This window comes from Helicoverpa zea, chromosome 23 (genome assembly GCF_022581195.2).
Source record: "Helicoverpa zea isolate HzStark_Cry1AcR chromosome 23, ilHelZeax1.1, whole genome shotgun sequence".
Taxonomy (NCBI): Eukaryota; Metazoa; Arthropoda; class Insecta; order Lepidoptera; family Noctuidae; genus Helicoverpa; species Helicoverpa zea.
Window position 1 is genome coordinate 5,429,271 of NC_061474.1, and position 22,065 is coordinate 5,451,335.

The window sequence follows — 22,065 nt, forward strand, 5'->3', positions numbered from 1 at the left end:
CAGTAAAACTCGCTCACAAACTTTTGCTTTTCTACAGTAATATTATAAAGAGGAAAACTTTGTTTGTTTGTTTGTAATGGATAAACTCAAAAACGAGCGAAAGCTATATTATCTGCGAGTAACATAGGCTATATTTTATCCCGGTGCGGGCAGTAGCTCCCACGGGACGCGGGTGAAACCGCGGGAAAACGGCTAGTATAGAATATTATGTAATATTAACAAAATGCTTAATTCAAAGCTAACTCAGTGATTCTACGATATTTAATTTAATTCTGAGGTCACGTAAAATGTTTCCATGTTTGAAGTAATGTTTGATGTAGTATAATACCGCATTCTGTAAACTTGTTGTCGATCGATAATGTCTTTGGGCTCATAAATCAGCATGTAGGTACGAACTTGACAAATATTAGGTACTAGCTGTTGCCCGCGACTTCGTCTGCGTGAGCAATATAGAATTTCCAATTTCGTTTATTTAATCGTTCATTGCTCAACCCCCGTGGGTGATAGCGTGATAATATATAGCCTATGTGTTGAACCGGCGCCCAGGTAATAGTCATGCAAAATTTGATTTAAATCGATGCTGTAGTTTTTGAGTTTATCCGGGACAAACATACAGACAAACAGACATACAGACAAACAGATAAAAATTCTAAAAACTACATATTTGGATTCAGAATCGATTATGGATCACCCCCCAAGTATTCTTTAAAAAAAATATTCAATGTACAGTTTTGACTGTCCTATCATTTTATTATATGTACGTATAGATTTAGCTCGTAATAGACCAACCGAAAATCAAGATTTTGTTTAATAAAAATTGACTGTTTACAGCCAGTTTCTTCATCAAAATTAAAAGCCAAAGTAATGTCATAAAGTAAAAGTAACGGTCAAATTCGTTTTTTCAAGTCTAAAGTAACAGAAAAACTAATAGAAAAAACGAATTTGAGCGTTACTTTTACTTATGACTTTGGCTTTTACTTTTGATGAAGAAATTGATTTTGACTTTTTGATTTTATGATGCCCTTTTTAGAAAAATAGATTACACAAATTAATTAAAATACATCTTCAATGCTCCTTGATAAGGATTTTTTTTCATTTGTTAATAGTTACCAAGTTATGACAATCAATCACAAAATATTTACGATAACTGATCAAATTTTATTACCAAAACTCAATTTCATACTTCTAAAATTCAATTTATTTCGAAGACATTATTTAAATAAAAAAAAACAACCTGAGTTTGTGAAATGGTGGTATCAAAATTATGTTTAGTGTTTCTTGTTGTTTTCATTTACAGTGAGTAGTAGTTTTACTCCCAACTTATATTTATTATCGCTTCGAATATTGTACTCATTTATTTACTTGTTTGTTGCCTGCTTTGCTTCAAATGTATCGTAGGCACATAACAACGTTTGAGTACTGAGTTAGCAGTGTCATGGCTAATACTGAGAAGGCGGATACAAAAATGTGTGTTACTGAACGCGTTTTGAATCTTTTGTTTTAGGTTCTGATTGCATTAAAGATGGTAAACCTGTATCTACAGATAAAAGATACGTGGTAAGAAGAAATGTATTTTGAAATTGCAAATCGTAGTCTACTTAGTGATCCGGACTGGCACACTTCTTCTTGAGAATCGGTGCCTTAGACACTTCCACAACTTTGTTCCACATTATGAATACCTTACTCATTCTTGCAGGTATACTTAGTGAAAGCACCAAAGTCAGCCAAAGTATACGACTTTTGGCTGTGTGGGGGTGCCATAGTGTCAACTTTATTTATAGTGACATCAGCAGCATGCGTTGATGATGTGGAGTTCATGTATGCTATAGCGGGGTACAAAAATTACGTCATCGACAAAGATATTGCGAAAGATGCTTGTATAAAAGAAAAGAAAAAGAAAATTGTATACACTTGCGTTCCTATGAGTAAGTAAATTACACACAGCTGTAACTGTAAAGTATCCTGTGCTGAAAGTTACTACTAATGAGTTTTATTTTCAGAATATGAACTAAATTACTTACAAGTTGAGAAATGGTCATTCATAGACATAGCTTTGGTGAAAGTAGAATCACCATACGATTTCAATGATCAGTCATATACTAAAGTATGTTCGTATATACCAAGTGCAATTGCTATAAACTATGAGCCTAAATTTCAACGTCCTGGTCTTGATGCCTTAGTATATGGATGGGGACATACAGAAAAATGGAGGGAAGTAAGAATTCATAGCCCGTATGCCTTTTGTTCTGTACTGTTTATTTGTTAGAGGACTTTTGTCATTCTAACTCGTAGTGCAGCTTAGCGATATCTGCTTCCGGCAAGTACAAATGCCTTCTCCCTAGCGGGATTATCTATGATATCTTGTCTTACATGTCAACTATCCTTAAAGTAGTATGACTAACCCAATTGCTTTGCACGCTTTTTGAAATTGAGGAACTGAAAGTATGTAAAATAATTTGGTCATGAATATTAATATATTCATGGCCCTATTTTAATACCCCAAAAATTCCAGGTAGGCGACCACGCTAATTACAACCAAAAAGAAATGCGGTATGCTGCTACAAAAATTATAGACAAAACAACGTGCAAAAAACATTACAAAGTTTATCCAAATATGAGTGAAGTGATAGACAGCTTCATGATATGCACTCTAGCTCAAGGTGAACTCAGTGACAAGGGTGAACTCATTCTAATTGGACCACCTCAACCAAAAGCTGATGGGTGTGGGACTCAACTGTCGGGTCCCACGAATCTCAATGAATACTCATCACCAGTAAGTATCCAGTGTAACGTATTCCCATTTTTCTTTTGTCGGAATTACAAATCTTAACATACTAACGTTGGATTGCCCCATTAAACACACATACAACGAAAATTGAAGCGTTTTCAGTTGTTAAATCGCCGATTTGATCAAAGGCCGGTTATCGTGGGCACGCCACCATCGTGGCGGTAAGTCCCCTCTTTGAGGAGTGGCTCGGGAGGAGTCACGGCGCCCTCACGTACCGCATGACGCAGGTCCTCACCGGACACGGTTGTTTCGGGAGGTACCTGCACCGCATCGGTCGTGAGGAGGCGCCCGGGTGTCACCATTGTGCGGACAGCCCCGAGGACACGGTGGACCACACAGTCCAGGTGTGCCCCGCATGGGAGGGGCACCGCCGGGTCCTCGTCGAGGCTTTGGGCGGCGGCGACCTCTCGCGTCCGGCCCTGGTTCGAGCCATGGTCCGGGGCGAGAGGGAGTGGGATGCCGTCGCTTCCTTCTGCGAAGCGGTCATGCTCGAGAAGGAGGAGGCGGAACGCCAGAGAGTTCGCACCTCTCATCCCGGCCGCCGCGCTGGACCAGGTAGACACCATGGGCGCCGGGTGTCGCGAGATGACTCCCGGCCACCGTAGGCGTGGGTCTGTGGGCGGTGAGTTCGGGTGGCTCATCGTCCCTCTGTCTGCTTAGACGACAGACCCGTGTCGACGGCGTGCGTTGTTCCACGCGCTCCTCAAAGAGATGTCAGCAACCCCAGCGGGGCCCAGCAGGGCCAAGGCCTGCCGGGGCTGCGGGTTGTTCGAAAGAGATACCGCGGCCCTGGTACATAAAAGGCCTATGAAGGAACACGACGGTTTTTAGTCAGTAAGAGTCTGACACTCACTCACCGCTGCTAACCCACAGCGGGAGGGGTCATTTGATGATTTTTGACGTCGGAAAAAAAAAGGCCGGTTGTCGTCAGCTGTTTTGGTTGTCCTTTAAGTGATGTGACTCACCCACAGCTATCACACCTATTTTTTAAAATGAGCTCTGATGGTTATAACTTTATAAGTATAAGTATGAAAATATAAGTATGAAATCTAACTTTGACTGTTTACAAGTGCGATAAAAATGGACAAGATGATTTAGACGATGCTTTGCTCGACGTCACACGCAGAAAAGATACACTCAATGAAACAGTTGATAACAAACCTGCAGAAAAAATAAACAAAACCAATTACGAACCCAAGAATCACCAATCAAGGAAACATGGCATTTGTCAGGTCAGTCTATTAGCAAAAGCACAATACACATAGAAGTAGGCGTAACAAACTCATTCAAGAATTACGCAGATTTAAATACTTTCAAAAATCTGAGGAATTTTAGGTATGGAACATAATCATTTATTGGGTACACATTTGTCCAGCAGTTGACTTAATTGCAGATGATACTGATAAAGGTGCTCTCTCTATTCCCCTACCCTCATAATCCGTAGGGGTGGCAATCCGACTTGACTCGAAAGAGATCAGGTAAAGGAACAAAAGGACATTGTTCAATTTTGGCCTAAGAACCGATGTGAATATAAATTATACTATAATTTTCATTTAATTTTTTATTGTTTGAAACATATTTTCGTTTTCCACGGACACTTCAAATAAATAAATTCCAAATAAAAAGTTGGGTCACAATTATTGATGCCTTATAAAATGTTTCCGTCAGCCAGTGCTGTCAGTTTCGGAAGTTTTCGCAATTTCGGTAAATACGGACCGAATTGAGAACCTCCTTTCCGAAATCGGTTATTAGAATTAGTTGCTAACACTTTATTCATTTAAATACCTAAATTGACTAGCTAGAAAAAAACTAGTATTCTATATGTTTTAAGCGAAATCTCGAATTTCTAGCTTGGCATTCGAGTAGGATTATAGTTTTCGTAATTGGCAACACTGGTGTATTTCAGTCAGTTTGCTAGAAGTCAGTTTGATTGCTTTGAGACTATCGTTTTTTTTTGTGATTTTCTATGCGTTTCATGGTTTTATTCTAACAACTTTGGCTTGATTACGGACTCCGATTAGATTGCGTACTTGGTAGACTCGGCTGTGTGTAAAGGACTGGATTTTCCTGGCATTTTCGGATATTGCTCTGTCTGTGATCGAATTTAGTTGTATTATAATTACAACAATGGATGCAGAATATAGTATATTGTATAAATTGTGGATCTGCTGGAGGTTCTTTGGTATTAGAAAACGAAGATATACTTCGTTGCATACAACAATGGACTGTTCCCTGTATGGTAAGTGGTCTACGAAAGTGTTTTTCTAATTTTGATAAGAATGTTACTACCTACTTATGTTCTCATAAGCACACAATTTCTCGGTTTTCAAATTAATTGCCACAATTGCAAGTTACTTGACATTTACTAATGTTTTATTGTATTTATTTATTACAGGTTGAAGCTCATGACCTTATATGTACGACGTGTTGGTCTGAAGCAGTCGAGCATAATAAGATGCAATGCACTGTTGGACGCAATTGTGTACTTTGTAAGAAGCTCCTACCATCAGGCATTACTGTTGCAATTGTATCGTTGGGCGTAGAACAGTGGGCTGTTGTGCCCACATAATGACTATAATTTGGTATTTAAGCTGGGCGAGATACCCCTGCCCAGTTCTTAGATAATATATTATTGAGAAATATTGATGATTAAAAACCTTTAATTGAATATAAATATTGTTTTTATTGCACATCCTCGAAAACCTCTTTCATTGTTATTGGTAAACCTTACTTTAACTGTTAAATTATTTTGTGTGGTAATGACATTTTTAGTATGGTCTGTGCCTTCTTGGTAATAGACCGCGAGTTCGATTCCCGCCTTATGGCATGTAGATAGCTAGGTAACTGTCTAATATAAAAGTAGTAACAATCATTTAAATAAATAATTATCCATCGTAATAACATCGATTTTATGAATTGTGGTGAATGGAACTCTTCCATTTTGGATACTTATGCGTTTTATCACAAATCCAAAGTGGATTCACTATATATTAAGAAACGTAACGTTGAAAGCAAAAGCGTTTAGGTAGTTGTTTTTCATATAAATTCTAAGCATTTATGAAAACTAGTCACACGCCCCGTCTTCGCACGGTGGCAATGTAAAACCTTGGTGTAAACCTTCCTCTTGACCTACCTACTCTATCTATTAAAAAAAATCGCACCCAAATCCATTGCGTAGTTTTAAAGATCTAAAGCATTCATAGGGACAGACAGAAAATGCAACTTTATAAAATGATCATTGTCAAAGAATTCTCTTAAACTTGACTAGGTACTATCTCTTTTCCTAGTATCTAGTAGAGTAGTCTTTCCCTAGATCTAGAAGAGAACATATAGAGCTGCACATAGTGTTGTTGATATTTTGTATAGTGTAGTTTGATTTTTAATTAATACTACTCTGATATTTCACGCAAGCTTGGTTATTTTTTATTTATAACCTCAAAATATTAACTTTTTTCGTAATTATTTTAGTTTCCTGAAGTGTCCGTTCGTGAAAACTTATTTCATAGGATTCCATATAATTTAAAGAGTTTATAGAAGTCACTTTCCATTCGAACGGTTCTTAGGCAGAACATGTATGGAGCCGGAACAATGTCCTTTATCTGCTCTTCAATGCACAATCAATCACCAATTTCCAGACTTCGATATGCGTTGTGAACTTTGCGATAGCTAGACCAACGAGCCTAACAAAGATGGATTTCATCCTTAACTAGCGACCCGGTCCGGCTTCGCACGGAATTTCAGTGTTTCCCCACTATTTAATGTATGTTATTATTTATATAAACTTACCTCTTTAATCACTCTATTTATTTAAAAAAAACGCATGAAAATCGGTTGCCTAGTTTTAAATATTTAAGTGTACAAAGGGACAGTGATGTACGGACATAGGGACAGAAAAAGCGACTTTGTTTTATACTATGTAGGTAGTGATCATGACACATTTTCCAGAATGACCACGGAGGACCACTGGTCACTTGGGTTGGAGGTAATGAGGTTCTCATAGGAGTAGCCTCAGTGTTCAAAGTGTCAGATGATTTCAAGTGCATGGGTCCATACTTGTTTACAAGTACACAGTGTAATGGTGCCTTTTTAGATTGCATATTGTCTGGTGGTACTCCAAATACAGAAAAAAGAGCGAGGTGGGTTCAACCATTTTGCGTATGTTTGATATTCATGTCATGTACCTTTTTTTTTCCACTCGTTGACAATCTGACGTTTTCTAGAAGTATGTGTAGATGTAGAAGCTTGTTATTTGTTCAGTCGATTGCAGAGCATTCTCTGATACATGTGTTTTTTTTTTAATACTGCAGTCGTGCTATTTGTGACATGCCACCGATACAGAGGGGCTACGATACAGTCGAACGATTTATATCCTGGAAAAATCATCCTGCAGGGTAAGTTTTTTGAAAATACTGCTACTGAGGCAAAAAGTCGTGGTGGCCTAGTGGGTAAAGAACCAATCTCTCGAGTATGAGAGTTTGGGTTCGATTCCAGGTTAGGCAAATAGAAATGCAACTTTTCTAAGTTTGTGTGTATTTTCTATGTACATCTTGGACACCAATGACTGCATTACGGGTCATCAGAAGCCAGTCTTACCAAGGGGTATTGGGTTGCCCATTTTACTGGGCTTAGGAAGTCAGATAGGGCAGTCGCTTCTTGTAAAACACTGGTACTCAGCTGCATCCGGTTAGACGGATGGCCGACCCCAACTAAGTTGGAAAAAGGCTCGGGAGATAATGAAAATGAGGCAATTATCATTTCGACATCAACTCATGCATGGGTCCATTTGATCCGTGTCTAGTCAAATAATTTGATTTAAATGTAAATAATATTCCATTGAATCTTGTTGTTTCTAGTTGATGCATCTAACCAGTAGAGTTTTAAAATCTATGTACAATAGACCAAAATGTATTAAAAGTGTTATAAAAATTCACCTAATACTTTGGCCCATATAAAGAAAGAGAATTAAATAACCGAAGGTAGGTTAATAATATTATGAATTTAACAGACCCGCTGAAAACGAAAGAACCAGTGAAGAAAATACAAGGCCTAAGAAAAAAAACAATTTTGCAAACTTTGTAAAGTTAGCGGTGGCTTCGTTGGCTGTGAATAGCTCAGTGGCAGTCAGACCACAAAAACCTCTCCATGATGATAGTGATGGTACATAAAACAACTCAAATATTTTTTATTGTCTATTAAAGGTGCATCTACACGGTGCAAGTAGCTCGCGAATGTTGAGGCACATGCGCAGTTTACATGCATTTTAAAAACGTGCTGGTCCAGCGACTCGCGCATGTACCAAAACAAAATACCCACCCGCGTGCTCTTGTCAATTGTCACATGTCATGTTAACTTGCTCCAGCTACATGCTCCGTGTACACACACCCTTATGTTTGGCAAGAAAGATCATTTTGTGAGTCATTGTCAGGGGTTAAATTAAAGTAAATTGTTATATTTTTTATTTTTGTGTTTTCTTGATACATACTATTATGACTGATCATCAGCCATAGACATTCGACATACGACTTTTTTGATCCACCAAATGACTTCCCTCGTATAAACGGAGCTTACTTGAATCCCTATATTATTGGCTGATTGATATCTATCTATCCATCCATTTTACCGCAATAACTCTTTTGCCCAATAGATTATAGATATTTAATTCTGTTACCGACTCCTGTTTAAATCCATATTTATATAATAAATAAAGAGAAACATTTTTTGTTTGTTTGTTTGTACCCTAAAGCCTCCGAAACTACTGACTAGATTTGAAAAATTGTTGCTCAGTTGAAAAGCTACACTCTTCTTGAGCAACATAGGCTATATTTTAAGGAAATCTAATCTGAGTATTTGAATCTAATTAATAATCTGAATCTAAGTATTTTCAGGAAATTAGCTAGTTTTAAATAAATATCGGCCATTGTGCCGTCATGAGAGAAGCGCTTCTGCAGAATTATTTTACAACGTAAGTTTCTAACACAATATCGTTTATCCACATGCTTATTTCCGTGTATGTGTTTAACTGAGTCGATTGTTAATATCAACTTCGAATGAAGTCAACCTGCAAATTAATTTATTTTCATTCAACTCAATTATGTGCATTACATTTATGTATCGTAAAATTGTGATTTCTGGTCAGGTTTAAAATCTTAATGGGTAGATAAAGGCAAAACAATGTATCGATTCGAAAATGTTTGCATATAAATTACATCAAGTTTTGTTTATATTTATTGTTAATGGTAAGAAGTGGAATAAATGTAAAATTTAATAGGAAGTAGTTGTAAGTAAATAGTAAACTAACAATATTCATCATCTGCCCAGTCTTTTCCCAATTATGCTTGGGTCGGCTTCCAGTCTAACTGGATGCAGCTGAGTACCAGTGTTCTACAAGGAGCGACTGCCGATCTGACGTTAAACTGGTTGTCAGACTTACTGGCTTCTATCCGTAACGACTGCCAACCATGTTTCACAGCTGAGACCTACAGTAATTCGTGCCATTAAAGTATTAAAGGATAATATTTTAAGGGATTTTTGAAAAATTTACCGCGACCCAAAACACAAACCGCATGCTGGAACGCACATATACGAGGGACACAATTGTTTTTCTATTATTTTATAACTAGCGAAATCGCTCGAAATTGAATTCGCTTTGTGGGGTTTTCTTCAACTTTCACAAAGCAGTAGTCTGGAAGTTGGTGACCCGTGCATCGGAGAGCACGTAGGTAAATGTCGGTCCTGCGCCTGATCTCTTTCCGGTCGTGTCGGATTGCCGTCCCATTGGGTTATGAGAGTGAAGGAATAGGGAGTGCACCTGTGTCTGCGCAAATGCTCGTGCACTATAATATGTCCTGCGCAGCTGGCTGATCTCCTTAAATGAGAACAGCCGCCGTGGCCGAAATCGGCCGTGGACGCCATTATTATAACTAGCGACATAAAAGCAGTTAAATCGTATTTAATTTATAGGTTGTTATTGTCAAAGGCGAATTAAAGATGGCGAAGCTGTGAAGGATCCTAAAAATTACATGGTAAGATCAAAATATTTTATTAAACCTAGAGGGTTCAACTCTGGAATAATTAGGGTCCGTTCATGTAGACCGGCTCAGAGAGCATCAGGGAGTCGGCTCCGATCGGCTCCGATCGGCTGCGTGAGATGCAATTGGAGCCAAACGTCAGCAAGATCAAGAAAAAGTACACGGTCGGAGCCGGTCGACTCCTCTTATTATTTCACACCGAGCGCCTTCGAGCATTCTTAATGACAAAAGCAGTGCGCATGGAAAAATAAACCTTACTTCAAATACTAAGTACTCAATTTTCAACGTGTTAAGAATTTGCTAAAAATAACGAACCCTAAAGGTAGAATTCCGTGGGTCGCGGCTTACGCAGCCGCGCGCGGCTTACGACAGTCGTCGGCCGCGCGCGACAATAGTCAACCTATGAAAATGTATGGCGCCGCTGCCGAGGCTCGCGACAGTCGCGCGCGGCCGACGAAATTCGTAAGCCGCGCGCGGCATTGTGTTGAAATTAGTAGATTTTGTTCGTCCGTTCCCTCTAGTCGAAGTGCTAATTGATATCCTTGAAGAAGAAGAGGATGACGTATTGCTGTGGCTGTATTATGAAAATAGATTACCAATCGACCCTATTTTTAAAAAGTAGAAATGATGAAGGATACTACCCAATACTGATTCAAAAGCATTTGTATTGTAATGAAAACAAAAGGAAGTTTTGCCGACTAAATAAAAAACGATTCAATTCTGGTTTTACTAAAATTATATAGATGTTACTAAGCGCTAGACCATGTTGAGATGCATACGGCCGCGCGCGGCTTACGAAATTCGTCGGCCGCGCGCGACTGTCGCGGACCTCGGCAGCGGCGCTATACATTTTCATAGGTTGACTATTGTCGCGCGCGGCCGACGACTGTCGTAAGCCGCGCGCGGCTGTCGTAGCCGCTATCCACGGAATTCTACCTTTAGAGCAAAATTCTCCTAGTGTCCTGCTACACTGGAAAATTGCTTACTGCGAAATTGGATAGACCTGTGAGGTTTTGAAAGGAATAGTTTACGCTAATTAACTTTGCATATCTGTGGAACAAAGTGTTGTTCAGTTTGACCAGCTCTTGTTCTCATTGAGATCTTCAGGCCATCTCTGTTATTAAAGGTACACTTAATTCTAACAATCACTTTTTATAGCCCAACTCAATTCTTGGTTGGCGCTGGCTTTCGATGTTCATGATTAAGGTGTTTGAAATCGTTTCATTGGAACGCATACAGATGGCGCTTATTTCAAGTTTCTATTAATTGTGTATCACAATAATATTATGAAAGCTACAGTTTGTATGTACGTATGTTTTCTACCTGTTCAAGCTCAAACGGCTGAACGGGTTTTGATGAAACTTTGCAGTATTATAGCTTGTATTTCTATAACCATCAAATTACATGTGTATCTGATGATATAATATACTAAGATTGCAAAAAAAAAAACCAATTTTTAAGATTACGCTCGAACCGCAAAAAAGCATATATTTAGACTGATTCGAGAAGATTTGAATGTGTTAAACAACTGGCTGGCACTAGGTATCTTATACATAAAAAATGACCTAGGTATACCTCGTCAAGTCACCAGTATCACCTCAAAACTACGATGGCTGGTTATGCGGTGGGGCGCTCGTCTCTCCTGAGTACATAGTGACGTCAGCGGCATGCGTCAGTGACGTCATACACCTATATGCTGTAGCCGGGTATGACAAATATGTACGAGACACTGAGATAAACGTCGATCCTTGTACAAAGGCTAAGAAGAAGAAAGTTGTGCTCATTTGCACACCTCAGGGTAAGTTGGCTTAGCTGCGGGATTGTTCGAAAGTGTTACCGTGGCCCTGGTACATTAATGGCCTACGAAGGAACATGGTGGGTTTTAATCAGTAAGAGTCTGACACTCCCTCACGCTGGTAACTCACAGCGGGAGGTGGCATTTGATGATTTCCCATAAAAAAGCTTGGTTTAAGCAGAATGGTAGTATTTTGGAAACAGTTATAGTAGAAGATTCCATGGCTAGGTGCAAAAAGTGTCTTCGAAACTACGGTGGATCTGTTGTTAATGGCCGGTGAGAAAATCTGATTCATATTGTGGGTCAGCGCTGAAAACCAGCGCTGTTGTCTCGTGCCTGCGTGTGCGAGACACAGCATTATGCTGAGCGTTGCCCCTTTTCACGCATAAGTGACGCAGCTGCAGCGCTTTTCTTTTTTGTTTCACTGTTTGTTTTGTCCATTGTTTTATTTGTTTGTATTTGTGTGTGTTTGTTTTCTGCGTCATTTGTGTGTTAAATAAATGGTTTTGCTTTCTTTCTTTCTTTCTTCTTTCTTTCATATTCCATGACTGCCTACTGTTGGACTTTTGTTTGTATTATTTATTTTATGTTGAAACAATTTGTTAGTAGTAAGGACCTAAATAGTGAAATTTGGTTTCAGCTTACGAGCTTAGTTACGAACAAGTTGAGAAATGGTCTTTCATCGATATCGCCGTGGTGAAAGTCGAAACGCCTTATGATTTTAAAGACGCCACATACTCGACCACTTGCTCATACACGCCAAATGCTATTACCATCAACTATCAAACGAAATATCAGGAACCTAAAGTGGACGCTATAGTATTCGGTTGGGGTCATACAAAGAATTGGAGAAATGTAAGATTGGAAAAAAAAATTCTTTTTAAGAAATGGGATTTGGAACAAAACTTTGAGAAAAACTCTAAGTAACAAATGTTTAGCAGTTATTAAAATGCCTTAAAATAATTTCTATGAATTGGGAAACTTATTCTAATATGTAATTACTTATTGCTAGACATCTTATTGCAAGTTTTGCGTTTGTTTTGAGGTGCAAAACCCTATTGTTACAGCCTTTTTTTATTTTTTTAACCTGGACTATTGTCTGAAATCACCAACCCGCATTGAGCAAGCGTGGTGATTAATGCTCAATCCTTCTCCTTGTGAGAGGAGGCCGCAGCCCAGCAGTGGGACGATAAAAAAGGCTGTAACATATAAAACCACTTCTACAGCCTTAATATGTACCTATGTAATAATTTTTTTTCTAGCTAAATGACCCAACCGATTTAAACCAGGAGAGATTGATGTTCGCTCCTACGCTAATACAAGACAAAGAAGAATGCAAGAAAGGATACACAGCTTATAATGGAATGGATCAAATAATAGACAAGTATATGATCTGTACTTTCGAAAAGGGTAACATCAATGATGCGGGAATGACAATACTTAAGACACCACCCACAGCCGAAGGATGTGATACGAAAGTGAAAAGACTTCAGGGGAGCGAAACTGCATACGTGAGTTCTAACTTTCAAAATAATACTAACAATGTGCAATTGTTTAAAAAATATATCTTCAACTATTTGCATATTCTTATATACTTTATTAATATACTTATCTTGCCATCGCAGTTAGCAGTTTTCAAACATTTACATGATTAATGACTGTAATTTTTACAGTGTGAAAATGCCAACAGTCCTGGTATTGAAGTAGCCTTGATTGAAACAAGAAAAGACATCAAACCTATCAATCAAACGATTCACAATTTAAACCAAACACATAGAAGAAATCTTAACGATATAACAAATGTTGTTGATGTAAAACTTAGTGAGAACGTTGGCAAAAATATTAAGAAAAATTATGATCAAAAGCTTACTTATCGTAGTAGCGATATTTATAAGCAGGCTTTAGATAGCAACAGTACCCATAATAACACTTTGCAACATAAAGAAGAGAGAAGATATTTTTCGAGAAGACACGGAATTTGTCAGGTACCTACAATGGAGCTCGTCTATACCGAAATGACATTAGCACTGCCGCATTGAAATTACGCCGTGCAACGTAAATGTGGTAGCGACCGTCATTTCAGCTAAGACGAGCTATAATAGGACTTAATCACTCTTGGTTTCACTTTGAGTAAAGATTAAGAGTAACTCTAGTTCATTTGTAAATATAATTATTTCTTTTAGAATGACCATGGAGGTCCGTTAGTTACATGGGTAGGTTCTCATGAAGTTCTCATCGGTGTTGCATCCGTATTTAAGATAACAGAACAACGTGAATGCATCGGACCATACTTGTTTACAAGCACGCAATGCAACGGCGCTTTTTTGGACTGTATACTAAAAAATGATAACACTAAAGATCAACAACAAAGGTAATTTATTTAGACATAATATTATAACTGAACAAAAAACGTTTCCTTGAATAAAGTTGAACGGCTATTTAAGAAAGTTAAGCAAAAGAAAGGGTTATTTAATATGCATATATATACTTATAATAAATCTGTAGAGAGGTCAATTCTGTACGTTGAATATATTTCCAAAAAAACTATTGATTAGTGATCGATACTGATGCCAAAAATGCAATCAGTAAAATTTTTGTCTGTCTGTCTGTCTGTATGTTTGTTATAGAAACAAAAACTACTTGACGGACTTTAACGAAACTTAGTACAATTACGATACTTTTCATCGTGCTACGAACAATAGGAGCAGAGCAGTGAAGGGAAATTGCGGGAAAAAGGGCGAAGTTACTCCATTTTTTGAGCTTCCCTCGCGTGTGCAGCCAAGAAAAATCAAAGTTATACATGAAATACGGTAACAAGCCATCGCGCGTGAATATCATGTTATAAGGGTAATTTCTGTGTAACGGTCGCCGCGCTCGACGTGGCTCGCGGCGCGGTTTCTGCCCGAGCTTCATACAATATTTGGCTGTTGATGCGATTGGTGCGAATAGACCTTCAGAGTGTTCAACCTTATTGACCGACAATAATTGATATTAACAAACCTTGCAGCGCGTCTTTCAATAATATAATTTATTTTAAACTTTCTTTTGTTCTTATTAAAAAAAAATAGTGAAGAATTATTTATTTTGGTAGTGTTTAAATATTCGTTCAATTACAATAATATAATAGTTTACATTTTATTTATTTTTAGGTGAAGTAGGTACGCATAGATTTAGAATTGGATTGGCTGGTGTTTAGTTTTTCTTCCTCTCTTTGCACAAAGTCCGAATTCAACGCGGACGAAGTCGCTGGCAGAAGCTAGTAATATATAAAAACACCAGATAGGTACATGCCAGTGACTATTTTTTAGCTCTTTCAGTTTTTACTTCTCCTCTTTTATAACTCTATATTATGTCGGTTAATTAGGTACCAAGATTATCAGTTGGGCATATTTTGGTGGGAGTCGCTGCGCAGAAACCAATTTTAGATCTAAATGGGCGCATTTTTGCTTGGTATTTAGTTCGCCATTTGTCTTTCATGAAAATTAGTACCTAACAGTAAAACCAAATATTTGAAACTAAGTATTTATTATTTTATAGACGTGCAATATGTGATGCCGAATTCGGATTTAAGTTGGTTGAAACGCAAATATCTTGGAAAGATCACCCTGACGGGTAAGTTTGATTTTACAGGCCTTAATAGATCTAAGTCACATGAAGAATGGTTTGCTTAAACTGAACGATTTCAGTGTTACTTGATATCGTTGTTTTGGTTCTGTTTATCGGCTGTAGATCATCACAATATACGTTAGATATACGATATCAAAAGAGTTTCTGAAATCAACCCACCTAAAAGTAGAACCGACCTAATTTTAAATTAATGTGACTGTCAAGTGAACAACAATACTATCAGCAAATCATATTTCACCAAATATCGTATTGATGATAATTCAATTAATTTGCAGGCCTGCGGAGAATGAAAACAACACAGCTGATTCAAATTTAACCTATCATGCAACAATCGATCTCAAGTTTGAAAAACAAAAACCAATTGATTTACACACTCTTACTAATGTGTCCTCTCCTTTCGAAAACTTAACATCTACGAACCAAGTTTCATTCAAAATAAATCCGCTTAGCAATGAAAACCCAACGAGAAACACAACAGACAAAAATTTTGCTGTTACCACTCCCACAAATTTAACAAATACAACTTTGAATAAAAACGATTCTACTTTATTAACAAATATTGCGTTAAAACTTTTAACTAACGTAACAACAATTAAAAATTTGAATGATCTGTCTTCTCAATTAAACAAGGCTGCATCTACATTAGAACTTAAAAGTGCTTCATCTGTAGATTTAATTAATGTTACAACTTCAAATGTTACTTCTACTACAACTTCAAGTACAATTAAAGTAACATCTTCTGCTTCTGTTAAATCCACTCCAGCGTCTATACAAAACGTCACTTCGTCAATATCTTTTAATTTAAGTAATATTACATTAAGTACCGTAACAAATTCAGTAACGAGTACTGTTTCTGCAGATCTTAAGAATACCACAACTAGTAAACCAACATCTACAAACCAATTTTCATTCAAAATAAATCCGCTTAGCAATGAAAAACCAACGAGAACCACAACAGATAAAAATTTTGCTGTTACCACTCCCACAAATTTAACAAATGCAAATTTGAATAAAGACGATTCTACTTTACTAACAAATATTGCGTTAAAGCTTTTAACTAACGTAACATCAATTAAAAATTTAAATGATCTGTCTTCTGAATTACACAAAGCTGCATCTACATTAGAACTTAAAAGTGCTTCATCTGTAGATTTAAATAATGTTACAACTTCAAATGTTACTTCTACTACAACTTCAAGTACAATAAAAGTAACATCTTCTGCTTCTGTTAAATCCACTCCAGCATCTATAAAAAACGTCACTTCGTCAATATCTTTTAATTTAAGTAATACTACATTAAGAACACTAGTACACATTAGTAAAGAAACAAATGCAGTAACGAGTACTGTTTCTGCAGACCTTAAGAATACGACACTAGTTGTTGTCACGCCAACATCTAAAACTGTAAGCTAATACATTGTCTTATAAGTAATTTCTATTTTTATTAAGACTATATTGTAAGCTTGCAATTTATTTAATTAAAGTCTGTTATTTTTAATTATATTCTTTTTTTTTCTACATTAACCGTAAGATGTCCACTGTTGACGTAGGCCTCCCCAAAGATTTTCAAAAGGACCGGTTAGAGTCATTCTATATGCAGGTAGGTATTTGATTTATATATGTTTTTATTCCTTTCTGGGAAATCTTCAAATGAACCTTTCCGCTATGTTTCTTCGAGAGCTCTTCGTGTACAGGGCCGCGGTAACTGCTCCAAACTATATTTTGACCTTTAGGAACCCCTCCAAGCCTTTACACTGTAACAAAATCTTAAGTAGTAATGAGAAATTCCACTTAGCATCTCGACTAATAAGAGCATAGAAAGTAGAAACATTGTAGTTTTTATTATATCATAAAATATTCTACAGAGGACTGACATTGTCTCGGTAAGTTGTTAGAAACTTAATCTGAAAATATTTGTGACGTTCTAACGGAAAATGTTTTGAGATTTTTTGCTCAGATTCAGGATGTGTCCGTCATATGTGATCAATATGTCTTATGTCAACATAATTATCAAATAGCCAGAATGATATTAAAGTAGGTTTTAGACCGACCGTTTCTCTTCTGCTCTTACTAGAACGTAAAAGAATTATTTCCTCATAATCCTTTTGTCCTTATCCCAATTTTATTCTTCTTCCATACTCTTCGAACATAAAGAATTATAGCCTAAATATACGTTATACATACTTACTCCGGGTACATCCGGGTAACCATGTTCTTTATTGAATTCGTTTTCAATCTCAACATTATCACGTTATGTATATTTTTATCGACGCCTGCCTATCCATGCCCATGGATAGGCTTGAAGGTAAAATGGAGAAATTTTAACATCGGATTGGAGGACGATGTACTTATTTAAAAATAATGAGCTGAATTTTATTAATTGTGATCAATCTATTAATTAAATTATCTAATGTGCACTTACAAAATTATATTTATTGTATGTTTTGAGTGGCATTAAAACTGACAAAAAAACTAGACGAGATCAAGCACAAACAAACCTACATCGTTAATTTTCACACGGTTGGAAAGACGAAAAAAAGTAGGGGGTTAACGAGGTGAAATTTTTGCGTTTTTTTGGTATCACTGTCGTTAAAAGTTAGGTGGATTGCGACACTCCAATTAGTCGGACCCAAGGGTACCAAATATTTCACACGGTTCGTCCTGACTCTGACATACAAATTCGGATGTTACCCAACTTTCTGAATGCAATTAATGTTAACTGAAGCTGTGTTGTTTCTTTTAATGGTGTGCAAGGTATTTTGACTCTTATGTGTGTTACTTTAAAGTTTTAACTTGTTTTATCCTGGGGTGAAGGAATTCTTTTCAGTAAGATACTTTCTGCATTTATTATTTTCTAATTCAAATAGTATATTGACTTCTTGACTATTTCATCTTCATTTTATAAACTTGCTTTGACATGCTTACTTGTTCATTGGTCAAACAAAGAAGAAGATGCGCAATAGTATATTCTAATTACTTATAATAATTAAAAAAAAAACACATCCTTTATTCTATTGACCTTCCTAATTACCAAAATTCTGCAGAAAATGATCTCAAATTTTTGATAAGCAAGAAACTCTGAGGGCCAGTTAAACTTAGGCAACTAGTTAAACGACTTATAAGATATTATCTTCCAACTGACAATGACAGCTGAATTATTATAAGTTTTTGACAGCATCATTAATTGTTGATAGAAACAATCATGAACTTAGCGAGCGAAACAAGTACCTCGTCTTTGATCTTTCGAAATTTCGAAATTCAATCATGAATTATGTGCTCTGCTTACTTTAATAGCGTTAATTATTTTGTTACTAACCAAGATTCTGTCTAAGTATATCTTAGACGCCAATGGCTGATTAAAAGGTGAAGGAAAACATCTTGAGGAAACCTGGACAATAAAGTCTGAAATCACCAACCCGCATTGAGCAAGCGTTGTGATTAATGCTCAATCCTTCTCCGTGTGAGAGGAGGCCTGAGCCCAGCAGTGGGGCGATAAAAAGGCTGTAACATAGTACTTACCTATCAAAGAAACACATACCTCTCTGACATATTACATTTATATCCAGTATGCAAACCGACTAAAATTTTATCAAAATGGCAGTGAACAAATTGGATTTGTGTGCCGGTAGAACATAACAAGCTTGGCTAGTTGTTTGTCAATCGGCGTGTAGTTTACACAAACCTGATTGGAACTAAAGCTCCATGTGTTTGTAGCAAATGTTGTGTCAATGTTTTATTAATTAATTTAATGGCCGCATGGTTCTGTTTTTTTAATGAAGATATTTTTTTACTTGTAATGTGTAATGGACCTTTTTTGTACTTATACAAAATCCCTTGTTGTATTCGGTAAAGCATCATTTTAAGCCTTTTTTTATTGTTGTTAAATAATCAAAATAAGTAGAAAGCTGCAGCTGTAGTACGAGGTGAAACATTTGTGACGTCATAGTTACACAAATGGCATAGAATATACCCGTATTTGACAGTTCAAAAAAATATTGCCTAGTGATCAAATACCGTCATCCTCCGAGCCTTTTCCCAACTATGTTGGGGTCGGCTTCCAGTCTAACCGGATTCAGCTGAGTAGGTACCAGTGCTTTACAAGAAGCGACTGCCTATCTGACCTCCTCAACCCAGTTACCCGGGCAACCCGATACCCCTTGGTTAGACCGGTGTCAGACTTACTGGCTTCTGACTACCCGTGACGACTGCCAAGGATGTTCAAAGACAGCCGGGACCTACAGTTTAACGTGCCATCCGAAACACAGTCATTGGTGTCTAAGATATACTTAGAAAGTACATGCAAACTGCCTGACCTGGAATTGAACCCGCGCCCTCATACTCGAGAGGTTGGTTCTTTGCCCACAAGGCCACCACGACTATTGAGTATTATTGAATACCGTATTGAGTAATTTTAATTTTTAAATTACCTATAGCTACTATTCTATTTTAGAACTATTTCATAGTACATATGTGTACCTTATATCCCAGTTTAAGCCAAGTTTAGTATTCCAATTCCAGAGGTTTTTTTTTATTTAGATACGAGTATTACGTTTTGGTGCATTGCCAATAACTGACTGTCTGGAACATTTTTTACGGAATTGTAGAAAAAACTTTACTTTTATTCGGAAAGGCTTGGATAAAAAAACGAAACAAAATTGAAGTAACATTTTTTTATGTTAGGTATGCCTATTCCAGTTGAATCCACATGATGCTGAATTTTTTGGCTGATGGCTGGAATTGAACACAGTTTTTTATAAATTTAAATAAAGTAGGTACTTTCCAAGAGTTTTTGTATGACATGAATTTCATCACAATTTTACATTAGTGGGCATGGCAATTTTTAACGACTATTTTTTAAATGGCCCAAAATACTAACATGGCACTGAAATTGAACTTGGTACCGATAGAATAAAAAGAGTTCCCTTCAAGAACTTCCATAATATGACATTTCAACAAGATTCATCACTTTTGGACAAAGTTAAAAATGGGTACAAAAAATAATTTTACCATTCATATAAAAAAGCCTACCGCATTCTTCAATTAATATCATCTCTCATCCGGGTGCGCATAAACGTGCTCATATTTCAAATGTCTTGTCAGCATGACTACGTAATTTGCATTCATTCATAAATCTGGGTGTTCAGCCCCAATTAGAGAAATATCCTTTTTATAGTTGTTCGCGCACCTGGTCCATTTAATTTGGCTTTTGCTGGATTTTTAAAAAGCTTAGCTTTTGTGCAGGTTTGAAAGATCTTAGGTATTGTTTGTGGTGATCATTTTTGTTGAAAATTCTTTGAACTTTGAAGTGGTGTAGCTGGACTTTACTTCAATAAGTATATAATCATCGGCACGAATCTTGAGCGCTGACCTTCAACTGCGCAGAAGTAAGATACTTAACTATAATTTCTTCTAGAGGTACCTACTACAGGTATTAAACTGACAGATTACAGTAGTTTGAAAAATATAGGCTACTTGTACCTAAAAGTCTATGCGTGAAATATTAAGTTTACATAAGTAATTATTATTTGACTCCTGACTTGTATACTTTTATTCAGTGGTCCTTGATAGCATAGTTTAAAATTTTAGGTACTAATATTAAACTTTGTCAACAATATAATAAATTACTTAATTATAGGTAGACATTTACAGACAAAACAAAACACCATCATGCACCAATAAAAAGAAAATCTCAATCAAGCCCACATAAAACGCAAACGCAAACCGTGCAAGTCTGCACAAAACGCAATCGAAAACGTTAGCGCTACGGTCATTCGCAAAAGGAAATAGAAGCTTAACCGGATTGACTGCAGTCTGTCGTTTGCGTGTTTGTCAGCTGCAACCTACTTATGGCCTATGTCGGGGATGGCCAACCTTTATTTGAGTGTCAAATTCTTAGAAAAATACAGCGATATAGTGGCGTGTCTTCATGGCAATTGATCATTTTCTAACGGTTACAAGTCAAATAATAATAATACACTGAGCTTTAAACAACTCAACTCAAAACAACACAAGAAACAATCAGTAGGTACTCAGATATACATAGGTCGGGATTACTATGGTTAACTTTTATTATAAATAAAAATAGTACAAAGTAGCCAAACAGATACGATATAAAAAACAACGAGTTTGAGTCTCTAAATAAAATATACCTACTTTATTTTATCCGGATGTGGGAAGTAGTTCCAAGTGACACGGCTCAAACCACAAGAAACACCAAGCGGCAGGTACCTATAGTCTGTTTTTTAATCTCGTAGACTAAACTGACATTACGAGTGTGGTCAGTTTATTGCAAATTCTTAAATAGTGATGTGGCACGACCGAAACTTAGCGTTAATAAAATCAAGTATCGTTTTTTTACAATAAGTCATCCTGAAATAATGGGCTTATCCTTGATGATTACGCATGGCTTTGCGTGGTCAGGTATCCCTGGCAGTTTGTAGCACCTCGTACAGCCGTGTGTACGTACGTGATTTTTAAATATAAAACTTTGAATGAATATTAAATCCGTCTATTATAGATGAAAAGTTACGATTCAACGAACCAGTATCGGAAGTACAACACTGCACCAAAGAGCTAGCAACAAGTTTGTAAGTTTGACATTTTACAAGTGTCAATTTAGTCTACGAGATTAAAAAACAGACTGTAGGTACATAATTTCAAGTTCAATAATTTTGATGCAAAAAAATGGTGTTCTCATAATATTTTTCTGCGTGCCATCATAGGCACACGAGCCTTAGGTTCCCCACCCCTGTCTTATGTTGACCTGGACGTGGAAAACGTTTGTTTCGCTTTGTATATTTGTTTGATGGAGTTTTATTCACGGAACT

The 22,065-nt window shown here is 36.9% G+C and overlaps 2 protein-coding genes across 2 annotated transcripts; both read left to right on the forward strand.

The window, feature by feature from the left end:
* Positions 1 to 1,247: 1,247 nt before the first annotated feature.
* LOC124641953 lies at positions 1,248 to 7,991 on the forward strand. Its single transcript, XM_047180221.1, has 9 exons — positions 1,248 to 1,296; positions 1,505 to 1,557; positions 1,697 to 1,925; positions 2,001 to 2,215; positions 2,513 to 2,773; positions 3,859 to 4,020; positions 6,734 to 6,924; positions 7,096 to 7,179; positions 7,794 to 7,991. Exons 1-9 carry the CDS (start codon positions 1,248 to 1,250, stop codon positions 7,951 to 7,953), a joined length of 1,404 nt encoding a protein of 467 aa, XP_047036177.1. The 3' UTR covers positions 7,954 to 7,991.
* Positions 7,992 to 8,975: 984 nt separating this feature from the next.
* LOC124642000 (dual specificity protein kinase splB-like) lies at positions 8,976 to 16,669 on the forward strand. Its single transcript, XM_047180288.1, has 9 exons — positions 8,976 to 9,024; positions 9,749 to 9,810; positions 11,386 to 11,614; positions 12,252 to 12,466; positions 12,874 to 13,122; positions 13,285 to 13,596; positions 13,795 to 13,982; positions 15,149 to 15,223; positions 15,514 to 16,669. The coding sequence occupies exons 1-9, from the start codon at positions 8,976 to 8,978 to the stop codon at positions 16,649 to 16,651; spliced, it is 2,517 nt and encodes an 838-aa protein (XP_047036244.1). The 3' UTR covers positions 16,652 to 16,669.
* The last annotated feature ends 5,396 nt before the right edge of the window (positions 16,670 to 22,065 follow it).

Coding starts and splice junctions, on each gene's coding strand:
- LOC124641953 (XM_047180221.1), top strand. CDS start 1,248: ATGGTGGTATCAAAATTATGTTTAGTGTTTCTTGTTGTTTTCATTTAC. Junction 1,297..1,504: donor TCTTGTTGTTTTCATTTACA/GTGAGTAGTAGT, acceptor CTTTTGTTTTAG/GTTCTGATTGCATTAAAGAT. Junction 7,180..7,793: donor TGGAAAAATCATCCTGCAGG/GTAAGTTTTTTG, acceptor TGAATTTAACAG/ACCCGCTGAAAACGAAAGAA.
- LOC124642000 (XM_047180288.1), top strand. CDS start 8,976: ATGTTTGCATATAAATTACATCAAGTTTTGTTTATATTTATTGTTAAT. Junction 9,811..11,385: donor AGGATCCTAAAAATTACATG/GTAAGATCAAAA, acceptor AAAATGACCTAG/GTATACCTCGTCAAGTCACC. Junction 15,224..15,513: donor TGGAAAGATCACCCTGACGG/GTAAGTTTGATT, acceptor ATTAATTTGCAG/GCCTGCGGAGAATGAAAACA.